At 43.5% G+C, this 12725-nt stretch overlaps 1 protein-coding gene across 2 annotated transcripts in view; it reads left to right on the forward strand.

The window, feature by feature from the left end:
• The window catches only part of IQCK (IQ motif containing K), a 128499-nt gene that overhangs the window by 297 nt on the left and 115477 nt on the right, over positions 1-12725 (forward strand). For both annotated transcript variants that reach the window (XR_008847158.1, XM_056535681.1), the window contains exon 2: positions 11954-12018. Coding sequence is in view for 1 of the 2 variants with exons in the window: in XM_056535681.1 (XP_056391656.1) it covers positions 11954-12018 (65 nt within the window). In the remaining variant the exon portion in view is untranslated. The remainder of the gene's footprint in view (positions 1-11953; positions 12019-12725) is intronic.

Genomic DNA, 12725 nt, shown 5'->3' on the forward strand with positions numbered 1-12725 from the left:
AAGTGTGGGCCTCCAGATGTTGCAAAACTACAACTCCCAGTATGCTGGAAGTTATAGTTTTGCAACAGCCGTAGAGCCACAAGTTGGGAATCATTACTTTATACCAGTGTCTCCGAATGAATGTGCCCCCATCTGATTGAAAACTACAACTCCCAGCATGCCCAGACAGCCTTTTTTCCACAGAGTCCAGAATTTAAATTTACATAGCGGAATGAGCAGACTTTCTCAGCTCGAAAAATCCATTGTGTAAATGTACATCCACAGCGCCATATTAGAACTGGTTCTTTGGCGCAACCAATTGTATTTTGAAATGATAGAAAAAATGTATATATATATTTATTTATTATTTATTGCCTGTTCATTGTGCCGTCATCTGCTGTTTTAATAGGTACCATTTTTATTTTTAAGGGGATTTATCTTTATTTATTTATTTTTTCTTTTTTTTATGTTATGATATATAATGTGACCAAAAATCAGTAGTCAGTATCAGTATGTAACCACATAGTACTGATTAGGCCTTTGAGGTAAATGCCATATTGCAATTATGGAGATAAATATTGCCATTCAAGTATAATTAACAAATGGTGAAATCCCCCCCCCCCCCCCCCCCCATTTCATGTCCCACCCCCCTCATGTCATGTTCATCTCCCTCCCCCATGTCATGGCTATACCCCCCTTTTTGTGACCACCCACTAGTTCATGTCCATCCCACATTTCACATTCCGCAATTTCATGTCAGTCTGCCATAAATGGTGCTTACCTAGCCCCGGTCCCCTTTAGGTCTGCCACAGATCCAGTTCTCCTCCGAGTGGTCCCTATATCTCCTGTGCTTCCTTCTTCAGGGTAAGGCAGCTGTTGCAGGACCTTCCCACTCAGCCAATCACTGGCCTAGACAGGATATGGTTGTGGCCAGTGGTTGGCTGTGCGGGAAGGTTCTGCAAGCAGCTGCCTTGAACCGCTCTGAGGAGAACAAGATTTGGGGCAGACCTGTGGGGGACTGGAGCTAGGTAAGCATCAGTCTTTTTTGTTTTTCCCCGGTACCATATAACACATAAAAAGGTCACTACATGTATATATATATAAGAATTGTAGAGCAGCACTCCCAGGTCAGAGTGGAAGTAAATGGGTGCAAGCGGTCTCAGGGATCCCGGTCCTGGATCCAATAATTGTAGATACAATAGAAGACAACTGCAGCACACCAACTTAAAGTGCAGGAAAGTGATTTATTCCAGAAAATGCCTGTATTTTCTGGAATAAATCACTTTCCTGCACTTTAAGTTGGTGTGCTGCAGTTGCCTTCTATTGTATCTATATATATATATATATAGATAGATAGATAGATAGATAGATAGATAGATAATATATTTCTAAAAATGAAAGACACAGTCTGTTGTATGGGCAACTGTGCCCAAAATGATATAATTTTCTAAGTGTCGTATAGTTTCTTATGCCCTGATAATCTAGTCCTGTCTATAAGGCAGCGTTGGATGCAGCGCAGTCCCAGCTGCAGGATGCTTCCCCCCCCCCCTCGGAAGGCGCAGCTGCACTACTAGGAACAAACACCTCGCTTGTCCTGGATGAAAAACTGTTTATTTACTCATCTCTTTTCTCTGGCCCCAAACCAGCCTTGTCCTCGCCCAGACCAAAATAGACGCTGGCTGCTCCACAATGCAGGTGATGCTGCAGGACGCTTCATAGCCGTGGAGCGGATTACACATTTAGCAGGAGGTTATTCTCCTAAACACTGCAGGCTGGGAAAGTAACAAAACCATTCAGGTTCATAGTAGCAACAGGTGAGAGGAAGAAAGCCGGCACAGCTTAGCCTATATACAGCGCTCCCATAAGATTGTGTAGTATAGTAGCCGGTGTAACACATTTTCACCCCAAATGTAAATCCCGTCTTCGGGTGCTCAATCCTCAAAGGCAAAGTTTATATGAAGAGCTTGTACATAGATATAGGAGGCACTCACCATCGGGGTTACGTGAAGAATTTGTTACTTTATTGTAAAAGTGCAGGAGCTGTTCTGCTACTGCACTTTTACAATAAAGTAACAAATTCTTCACGTAACCCCGATGGTGAGTGCCTCCTATATCTATTGTACAAGCTCTTCATAATATCAGCGTATGGACAGGGAGATGATATATAGTCTCCGAATGGTTGTGGGGAGGAGGAGAAGGCAATACAAAAAAAGAAGGAACATTAAGGTTGTATTCACACATACAGTATGCAGAGCATACAGTGGGGCAAAAAAGTATTTATCAAATAAATAAAGAAGTGATAAAGGGAGGCACATAACAAAACCATGTGTGTAGGTATAAGGGTGGAAGAAGCGTGAACAAACCAAAATAGAGGTCCACGTCTCAGAGGTAAAAAACAAAGCAGTCCAACCAATGTAATAAATTGTAGTCTAGTGGTGGTGCCAGGATCCAAGAAGTAGAAACAAATATACGGTAAACAAGAGAAAAGATCCAGCAACTCACCGCCGAGATGACCGAGCAAGTGGAGGCACAACGAGAAAGCAGGTGGACAGATGGATGTAACGGGAGGCGACTAAGCCTCCCGTTACATCCATCTGTCCACCTGCTTCCTCGTTGTGCCTCCACTTGCTCGGTCATCTCGGCGGTGAGTTGCTGGATCTTTTCTCTTGTTTACCATACAAAAAAGTATTTAGTTAGCCCCCAATTTTGCAAGTTCTCCCACGTAAAAAGATAAGAGAGACCTGTAATATCATCATAGGTATACCTCAACTATGAGAGACATATTGACAAAAAAAATCCATAAAATCACATTGTCTGATTTTTAAAGAATTTATTTGCAAATTATGGTGGAAAATAAGTATTTGGTCACCTACAAACAAGCAAGATTTCTGGCTCTCACAGACCTGTAACTTCTCCTTTAACCCCTTAAGGACGGAGGGTTTTTCCGTTTTTGCACTTTCGTTTTTTCCTCCTCACCTTTTAAAAATCATAACCCTTTCAATTTTGCACCTAAAAATCCATAGCTTTGCAATGATCAGCGTTATCGGCGGTTGATTGTTCAAGCCTGAATCCCAGGCTTGGAGCAATCAATCGCCGAGGGGACACGCCGGAGGCAGGTAAGAGGACCTCCGCTCGTGTCCCAGCTGATCGGGGCACCGCATTTTCACTGCGGTGGTCCCGATCAGCCCACTGAGCAGCCGGGCAGCTTTCACTTTCGGTTTAGACGCGGCGTTTAACTTTGACCGCCGCGCGCTATTAGCCCCGGGTCCCGGCATCAGATACATGCCGGGACCGACCCGATATGACGTGGGGTCACCGCGTGACCCCGCGTTATATCGCGGGAGCCGACCAAGGACGTAAATATACGTCCTTGGTCGTTAAGGGGTTAAGAGTCTCCTCTGTCCTCCACTCGTTACCTGTATTAATGGCACCTGTTTGAACTTATCAGTATAAAAGACACCTGTCCACAACCTCAAACAGTCACACTCCTAACTCTACTATGGCCAAGACCAAAGAGCTGTCGAAGGACACCAGAAACAAAATTGTAGACCTGCACCAGGCTGGGGAGACTGAATCTGCAATAGGCAAGATTCTTGGTGTGAAGAAATCAACTGTGGGAGCAATTATTAGAAAATGGAAGACATACAAGACCACTGATAATCTCCCTCGATCTGGGGCTCCACGCAAGATCTCACGGTGTGGTATCAAAATGATCACCAGAACAGTGAGCAAAAAACCCAGAACCACACGGGGGACCTAGTGAATGACCTGCAGAGAGCTGGGACCAAAGTAACAAAGGCTACCATCAGTAACACACTACACTGCCAGAGACTCAAATCATGCAGTGCCAGACGTGTCCCCCTGCTTAAGCCAGTACATGTCCGGGCCCATCTAAAGTTTGCTAGAGAGCATTTGGATGATCCAGAATATTGGGAGAATGCAATATGGTCAGATGAAACCAAAGAACACCATACCTACTATGAAACATGGGGGTGGAAACATCGTGCGTTGGGGCTGTTTTTCTGCTAAGGGACCAGGATGACTGATCTGGGCCATGTATCGTGAGATTTTGAGTGAAAACCTCCTTCCATCAGCAAGAGCATTGAAGATGAAACGTGGCTGGGTCTTTCAGCATGACAATGATCCCAAACACACTGCCCTGTGTGACTTCATAAGAAGCATTTCAAGGTCCTGGAGTGGCCTAGCCAGTCTGCAGATCTCAACCCCATAGAAAACCTTGGGAGGGAGTTGAAAGTCTGTGTTGCCCAGTGACAGCCCCAAAACATCACTGCTCTAGAGGAGATCTGCATGGAGAAATGTGCCAAAATACCAGCAACAGTGTGTGAAAACCATGTGAAGACTTAAAGAAAACGTTTGACCTCTCTCATTGCCAACAAAGGGTATATAACAAAGTATTGAAATTAACTTTTATTATTGACCAAATACTTATTTTCCACCATAATTTGCAAAAAAATTATTTAAAAAAATCAGACAATGTGATTTTATGGATTTTTTTTTCTCATTATGTCTCTCATAGTTGAGGTATACCTATGATGAAAATTACAGGCCTCTCATCTTTTTAAGTTGGAGAACTTGCACAATTGGTAGCTGACTAAATACTTTTTTGCCACACTGTATTTGATGCACAGGATTTCATGCTGTGGAGTTTAATGTAAACTATATGACTGGACACAGCTTCAAATCTGCAGCGTCAAATATGCACAGGATTCTGTACTTGTGAATCGACCCTTAGGGTTGCCACCCATTGACTTCAATGGTACCAAAATATGCAGCAGCAAAATAAGGCTTGTGTAACCCTACCCCTAAAGGGGTACTCCACTGGTCAGCGTTGGGAAGTAAAGGTTCCCAAGCTGTTTTCGCGCTGCGGGGGTCAGCCACTCCCCTCGTGACATCACGGCCACGCCCCCTCAATGCTAGTCTATGATGGGGATGGTAGTAGAAATAAAATAAATAAATAAACTTTATACTCATTCCTCCATTCTCCTCTGTGATCATATTTTACTGCCATATTTTACTTCCTCTGGGCAGTTCTGGCATTAGTTTCCATTCTGCATTTTATTACCATGTCAAAGAGAAATTTCTCTGACATGGCGTATATATAAGAATGACTGGAGTTCCACACTCTTGTCGATGTCCTAGTAGTATCTCTGAAACCATTTATGTTTATGGGAGGAAGGTCTAGGGCAGGGGTCGGCAACCCGCGGCTCCGGAGCCGCATGTGGTTCTTTTACACCTTTGCCACGGCTCCGGTGTGAGGTGAAAAAGGGAGTAGCAAGTTTTCCAAAGCTACAGCGGGGAGGATCGAGGGCAGAGCCATGGGTTTGATTTTTTTCACCGCACGTCTGCAGATAATTAAGCCACGCCCCCTCACGGAGGATGGAGAGCGCGAGAGCGCAGCTCTGCATAATACAAGGAGACTGTGGTAGAGTGGGGACGGACACAGCTCCTCCCTCCCCCTTCTCTGTACACACAGGACCTCATTTTTCACTGGGAGGTTTCATGTTTTTATGGGGGAAAAGCTCCTCCCCTCCCCCAGCTCTGTACCCACAGGACCTAATTTTTCACGGGGAGGTTTCATGTTTGCACAGGGGAAACACAGAGCGGGTGAGGGGAGAGGAGACATACTGCACTGCAGGGGCTGGGGAAGATTTCTATGTGTGAGGAGACATATTACACAGGCTGGGGATGTAAAGACTGCAGGGGAATAAATAACATGCTGGGAATGATGGGGGGACGGGGACTGCTGAATGACACATGCTGGGAGTTGTAGTCCCTCTTATGTGTGTGTATGCCAGTGTTTCCCATCCAGGGAATGCTGATAGTAGTAGTTTTGCAACATCTGGAGGCACCCTGATTGGGAAACAATGGTGTATGAACTGCAACTCCCAGGAGATTACTGATATAATAGAGGTGTTGGTGAACTACAACTCCCAGGAGACTACTCAGATACAATAGAGGTGTTGGTGAACTAAAACCCCCAGGAGACTACTAAGATACAATGGAGGTGTTGGTGAACTACAACTCCCAGGAGAATACTAAGATACAATAGAGGTGTTGGTGAACTACAACTCCCAGGAGAATACTAAAATACAATAGAGGTGTTGGTGAACTACAACTCCCAGGAGGCTACTCAGATACAATAGAGATGTTGGTGAACTAAAACCCCCAGGAGACTACTGAGATACAATAGAGGTGTTGGTGAACTACAACTCCCAGGAGACTACTAAGATACAATAGAGGTGTTGGTGAACTACAACTCCCAGGAGGCTACAGAGATACAATAGAGGTGTTGGTGAACTACAACTACCAGGAGACTACTAAGATACAATAGAGGTGTTGGTGAACTACAACTCCCAGGAGACTACTAAGATACAATAGAGGTGTTGGTGAACTACAACTCCCATGAGACTACTAAGATACAATAAAGGTGTTGGTGAACTACAACTCCCAGTAGACTACAGAGGCAGCATGCTGGTGTTATACCACAGACTGAAGACTCCTGAATGACACATGCTGGGAGTTGTAGTCCCTTTTGTGTGTGTATGCCAGTGTATCCCAACCAGGGCATCAGAGGGGAGGGGGGGTTTTGCGGCTCCCAGTTTTTTTTTTCCTTCGGAATCGCGTCCAAGTGGCTCTTTTTGTCTTAAAGGTTGCAGACCCCTGGTCTAGGGACTCTAAGGGAATGTTCACACTGAGAAATTGACAAGGAATTTACTCACTTGATTCCGCACATTCTTTCTGCTCCAGTTTCGCCGTAAATGAAAGTTCGATTGACTTTAATGATCCTTCCGATGTTTTGTTCACACTGAAGACTTTAGTTCAGATGCGGAATTGTCCAGCACCAAAACCTGTTTGCGGAATCGTATTCCACCAAAATATTGAACCTGTTCATTCTTCTGGCGGAATCCGTGAGTAAAAACCTATTGGAGTCAGTTGGAACTTTATTTTTCCTGACCAAGTTTGGGGCCGAATAGACTCTGAATTTCTGCATGGATCAAACCCCAAAATGGCTGAACTTCCTACAAGGCATTTCCTGATCCCCCTACTGATTTCCTCTTCATATTTATTCCATGCCAAATTCCGCACCAATTCAGCTGAATTTTCAGATTTGCTGAATTTCCTGACCACAATGCTTCTTTGTCAATTCCTCAGTGTGAACATACCCTTAGGGTGCGTTCACACTGAGGAATTCAAGAGGAATAATTTAGGTCAGGAAATTGTTGCCTTCTGTCATTTTATCCATGAAGCGGAATTTCCATACGGAAATGAAGAGGAATGAAGGAGGAGGCTATTCAATCTACTTTTCTAAATTCCGCTTGAATTCCGCTTGAAAACGACTTCTATTGGATTCTGTTCGTGGATTCCGCTTGAAGAATAAACATGTTCTTTCTTCAAGCGGAAAGGAATTCAGCGTCGGAATTACGCTAGCAGAATTTCCGCAGTGTGAACAGGAAAGCAGAAATAACATTAAAGTCAATGGGCAGAGGAGATGTGCATTAATTTGGAGCAGAGAATTCCTTTTGAATTACTCCGTGTGAACGCACCCTTATAGAGACTGGCAAGATGTGCCTAACTCTGTTGCTCAGCTGTGGGTCATCACAGATCTTCCCTGGATCTTCTCCCTCCTTTTGTTCAGGGGTTGTAGAAGTGTGGGAGCATTATTACACATCTCTCGGACTTGCCCCAGAGTACGCCATTTCTACATATGCTTTTACCATCTTTTACAATTGGTGATGCATATCTCCCTCCGTAAACCCCTCTAGAAAGCATTCCTAAATAAACCTAAAACAGCAAACTATTAGGGTTTCTGGCTGCCGCAAACACCTACAATTACCCTACATTGTGTGAAACTATAGCTGGCCATACACATTAGATTATTGTCGGCTCAACCTGCCAATTTCATCATCCGTTTCTGGTGGCCTCCCGACTCTACCTCAAAAGATGATGTTGGGGAAGCGAAGGATGGGGCAGGTGTGTTTCAACATGGTTGATCCTTTCATTTTTAGGAGAGATAAGCTGCCACTAGATGTGTCTGGCAGCAGCCTATTTCCCCTCTTCACATTGAAAACACAATCATGCTTGGTTGAGCTCAGTATGTGGGGTGTCATTTGTCAGCTAGAAGTTACCCCCATCTAAGCTACCCTTGATTATTTCTATTTTTCTATTTTTATGCCTTGCTCTTTTTTGATATAGAGATAGGCTTCACAAAACCAAACGGCAGGATTATATCAGCGCTGAAAGGACCACAGGACACAACCAGGACGGTGAATGGAGGATTTATTACACAGAATGCAACGCGTTTTGCTGTGCATGCGCAGCGAAACGCGTTGCATTCTGTGTAATAAATCCATTCACCATCCTGGGTGTGTGTTGTGATCTGGTCAGCGCTGATATAATCCTGCCGTTTGGTTGTGTGCAGCCTATCTCTATATCCTACAATTTGGAGGCTGGAAGCTGCAGACGGGACCTAGATTGTATACTTACTACGCGCACTACATTGTTGTGTATGATGGTACACAACCGTTCAGGGTAAGCGGCATTTGGTCTGTGATCATTCTTACCCTCCCTCCTGTGTTACGCTATGGAGCGCTTTTCTTTCTTGTTTTAAAGGGGTACTCCACTGGAAAACTTTTTTTCTTTTAAATCAACAATTGCCAGAAAGTTAAACAGATTTGTAAATTACTTCTATTAAAAAAAACTTAATCCTTCCAGTACTTTTCAGCTGCTGTTTTGATCCACAGGAAGTTCTTTTCTTTTTGAATTTCCTTTCTGCCTGACCACAGTGCTCTTTGCTGACACCTCTGTCCATTTTAGGAATTGTCCAGAGCGGTATAGGTTTTCTATGGGGAATGACTCCTACTCTGGACAGTTCCTAAAATGGACAGAGGTGTCAGCAGAGAGCACTGTGGTCAGGCAGAAAGGAAATTCAAAAAGAAAAGAACTTCCTGTGGATCAAAACAGCAGCTGAAAAGTACTGGAATGATTACGTTTTTTTTAATAGAAGTAATTTACAAATCTGTTTAACTTTCTGGCACCAGTTGATTTAAAAAAAAAAATATGGAGTACCCCTTTAATTGCTCTTTTTGGAACTGTTGAAAGGTCCTTTTATCTTTATTGTGTGGCTATATTTCCACTATATTAATTTTCTTGTTATTTGCACCTTCTCGCTTGATCTTTTTTCCTTGTTTATTATGTAACTAGCTGAGTTGCCCGGTTTTTCCTTCCTCACCCTTGTTGGGGAGGAAAATCAACAAAGGAGGAAGCTTTTGACTTAAAATCCCATCCCCATATATTGTTGTCATATCCCAACCCCATATCCCGACCTCATACCCTGACCTCCTATCCCAACCTCCTATCAAGTCCTCCTATCCAGTCCTCCTATCCCGTCCTCCTATCCTGTACTCCTATCCCGACCTCCTATCCCGATCTCCTATCACGTCCTCCTTTCTCGACCTCCTATCCCGACCTCCTATCCAATCCTCCTATCCAGACCTCCTATCCCGTCCTTCTATCCCATCCTTCTATCCCGTCCTCCTATCCCGTCCTCCTATCTCGACCCCCTATCCCGTCCTCCTATCCCAACCTCCTATCCCGTCCTCCTATCTCAACCCCCTATCCCTTTCTCCTATCTCCAACTCCTATCCCGACCTCCTATCTCAACCTCCTATCCTGTCCTCCTATCCCAACCTCCTATCCCGATCTCCTATCCCGTCCTCCTATCTCGACCTCCTATCCCGACCTCCTATGCCGTCCTATCTTGACCTCCTATCCCGACCTCCTATCCCGACCTCCTATCCCGACCTCCTATCCCGACCTCCTATCCCGATCTCCTATCCCATCCTTCTATCCCGTCCTCCTATCTCAACCTCCTATCCCGTCCTCCTATCCCGTCCTCCTATCTCAACCCCCTATCCCTTTCTCCTAGCTCCACCTCCTATCCTGACCTCATATCCTGACCCGTAATATGTGTACCAGGTATTGAAATATCTCCAGCCGTACAGAAGTTATGCAGGAACATACATTTCCCATTGATTTGCATGGGACTTTAAACAAAAACCCCGACCCTCACAAATGGGGGTAGTTAAGGGTTAAATTAACTATCCTATATTTTAAGTGGACATATAAGTAACATGTGACTTTAAACATAAACCCCGCCCCTGGCAAATGGGGGTGAGTAAGGATTAAATCACCTATCCTATGTTTGTTGGTGACATATAAGTAACGTGTGCCAAGTTTCATGTTAATATCTTTAGCCGTTTGGAAGTTTTTGTGGAACATACACACATACATACACACACACACACGTTGAGTTTTATATATATATATATATATATATATATATATATATAGATAACGTTTCAACCATTTCTTGTAAATCAAAACGGTTGAAGCAACACTGGCAGCAGCTTATTTGTGTGCACAGGCTTATATGTATGTCATTCTTATTCCAACATGAGACTACATGAGTTAAACTGCGAGAGTCAGCCAAATTCTCTCTTCTGCAGTTGGTGGTCTGTGCTAAGCCATATAACTAACAGTCGTCATATCAAAGTACAGAACTTAAAATGCATTCCGAAAATCGTCAGACCCTTTCACATTTTACTATGGTGTGGGATTAAATAAAACATAAAAAAAAAATCACCTTTAACCCCCCCCCCCCCCCTCCATTCTGCACTTAATACCCCAAAATATTAGAAATCATTGCAATTTTTTGGGAAAGGAAAAGCAAATTTATTTTATTGACATATTTTATGTCACTAGACCCTGACCAGTCTCCCTCTCCCAGCTACTGTTACCGCTCCCCACCACCACCAAGCTTTACTGTAGGGATGATCTGAGAAAGGGAAGGTACCTCCCGAAACGCGTCATCTAATGTTTTTTATTTTCTTTTGCTAATAAAAGTGGTTCAACTGTGAACCTTAAAAGTATCTCTCTGTTCATCCTCATCACTTGGAGGGAGTCGCAGCGCCATCGCTAAAGGGTTTTCTTTCCAAGTTTCCTTTACTGTAGGGATGGCATTAGGCAGTTGATGAGCAGTGCTTGGTTTCCTCCAGATATGATGCTTAGAATTCAGGCCAAAAAGGTCAATCTTTGTTTTATCAGACCCTTAAAGGGGTACTCCGGCCCTAGACATCTTATCCCCTATCCGAAGGGGATAAGATGTCTGATCGCGGGGGTCCCGCCACTGGGGACCCCAGCAATCTCTCCTGCAGCACCCCCTGTTATCAGCCTCACGGAGCGAAGATCGCTCCGTGTCTGATGACTAACGATACAGGGGCTGGAGTATCGCCCCCTCGTGCCGTCACGTCCCCACCCGTAGGCTTGCATTGACATCACGATACTCCGGCCCCTGTATGGTGAGTCATCAGACACAGAGCGATCTTCGCTCCATGAGGCTTATGACAGGGGGTGCTGCATGAGAGATTGCGGGGGTCCCCAGCGGCCGGACCCCCACGATCAGACATCAAGGGCCGGAGTACCCCTTTAAGTCCTTTTTTTTTTCCTATATAATCTCCAGGCGGCTTTCGTGTGTTTTACTGAGGAGAAGCTTCTTCTTGGCCAGATTGGTGAAGTGCTGCAATGATGGTGGACCTTTTGGAAGTTTCTCCCACATGCACACAGGATCTTTGGTGCTCAGAATTATGGAGGCCACTTTGCTTTTGGGAACTTTTAGTGCCACATAATTTTTTTAACTCCTATTAATGTATAAACACAAGTGATAGCAGAAGGTTTGAATTTTTATGTCCATTCAAATTTTTTTTTACATTTTTTAATAAATTAGCAAACTTGAATTTTTTTGTTTATTTTAGCATAAGGTCTAACCATAACAACATTTTTAAAAAAAGGTGTTAGGGTCTGCAAACTTTCCAAAAACATTGTATTAGCAAATGTGTAATTTTCTTTCTCCTTGAGTGGCATTGTTAAATATACATATTCTTTTTTTTTTTTTCAGAATATGAGCTGGAACAACCGTCCTTGCCACCTAGCGTTAAATCTAAAGGAACATCGATAATACGCGTGAGTACAAACAAGTGGATCCTCCTAACAGCGAGGCTGGCAACGAAGCTGGTGACTCACCGCAGGCCGTGATCCTTCTTCTACTTTCATGTTTTTTATTTTTAATAATAATAAAGGATTTCGCTTTTGGAAATTTGTGACTCATAGCGGAGGTTTATTTCAGCACTTCTGTTTGTTTTCCTCTGCATGTAAAAACGGAATGGTAATCACAGAAGCTCTTGGGGTTGTTGAATAGAAGGGCAAAAACTGTGTGAGAATGTCTGTCACGTAGAGGGATTGTCTCTGATAGGGCCTGTATATTTTTATACCCTTTACCAGTAACTAGAGATGAGCGAACTTACAGTAAATTCGATTCGTCACGAACTTCTCTGCTTGGCAGTTGATGACTTTTCCAATTTACTGTAAGTTCGCTCATCTCTACCAATAACCAGTTAGAGCCATTTTAAATAATACACTAGGGAATAGAATATTAATATATTTGTAAGGCAATTACATTGTCAGATTTATTTTTAAGCTCTAACATTCTTTACTGGTTCATTTGTTTACATATCTTCATAGCTGCAAAGCACCATCTCCCTTTATGAAGACCTAGAGTTAAAGGGGTACTCCGGTGAAAAACTTTTTTTTTTTTTTAAATCAACTGGTGCCAGAAAGTTAAACAGATTTGTAAATTACTTCTATTAAAAAATCTTAATCCTTCCTGTACT

This window comes from Hyla sarda, chromosome 8, assembly GCF_029499605.1.
Source record: "Hyla sarda isolate aHylSar1 chromosome 8, aHylSar1.hap1, whole genome shotgun sequence".
NCBI lineage: Eukaryota > Metazoa > Chordata > Amphibia > Anura > Hylidae > Hyla > Hyla sarda.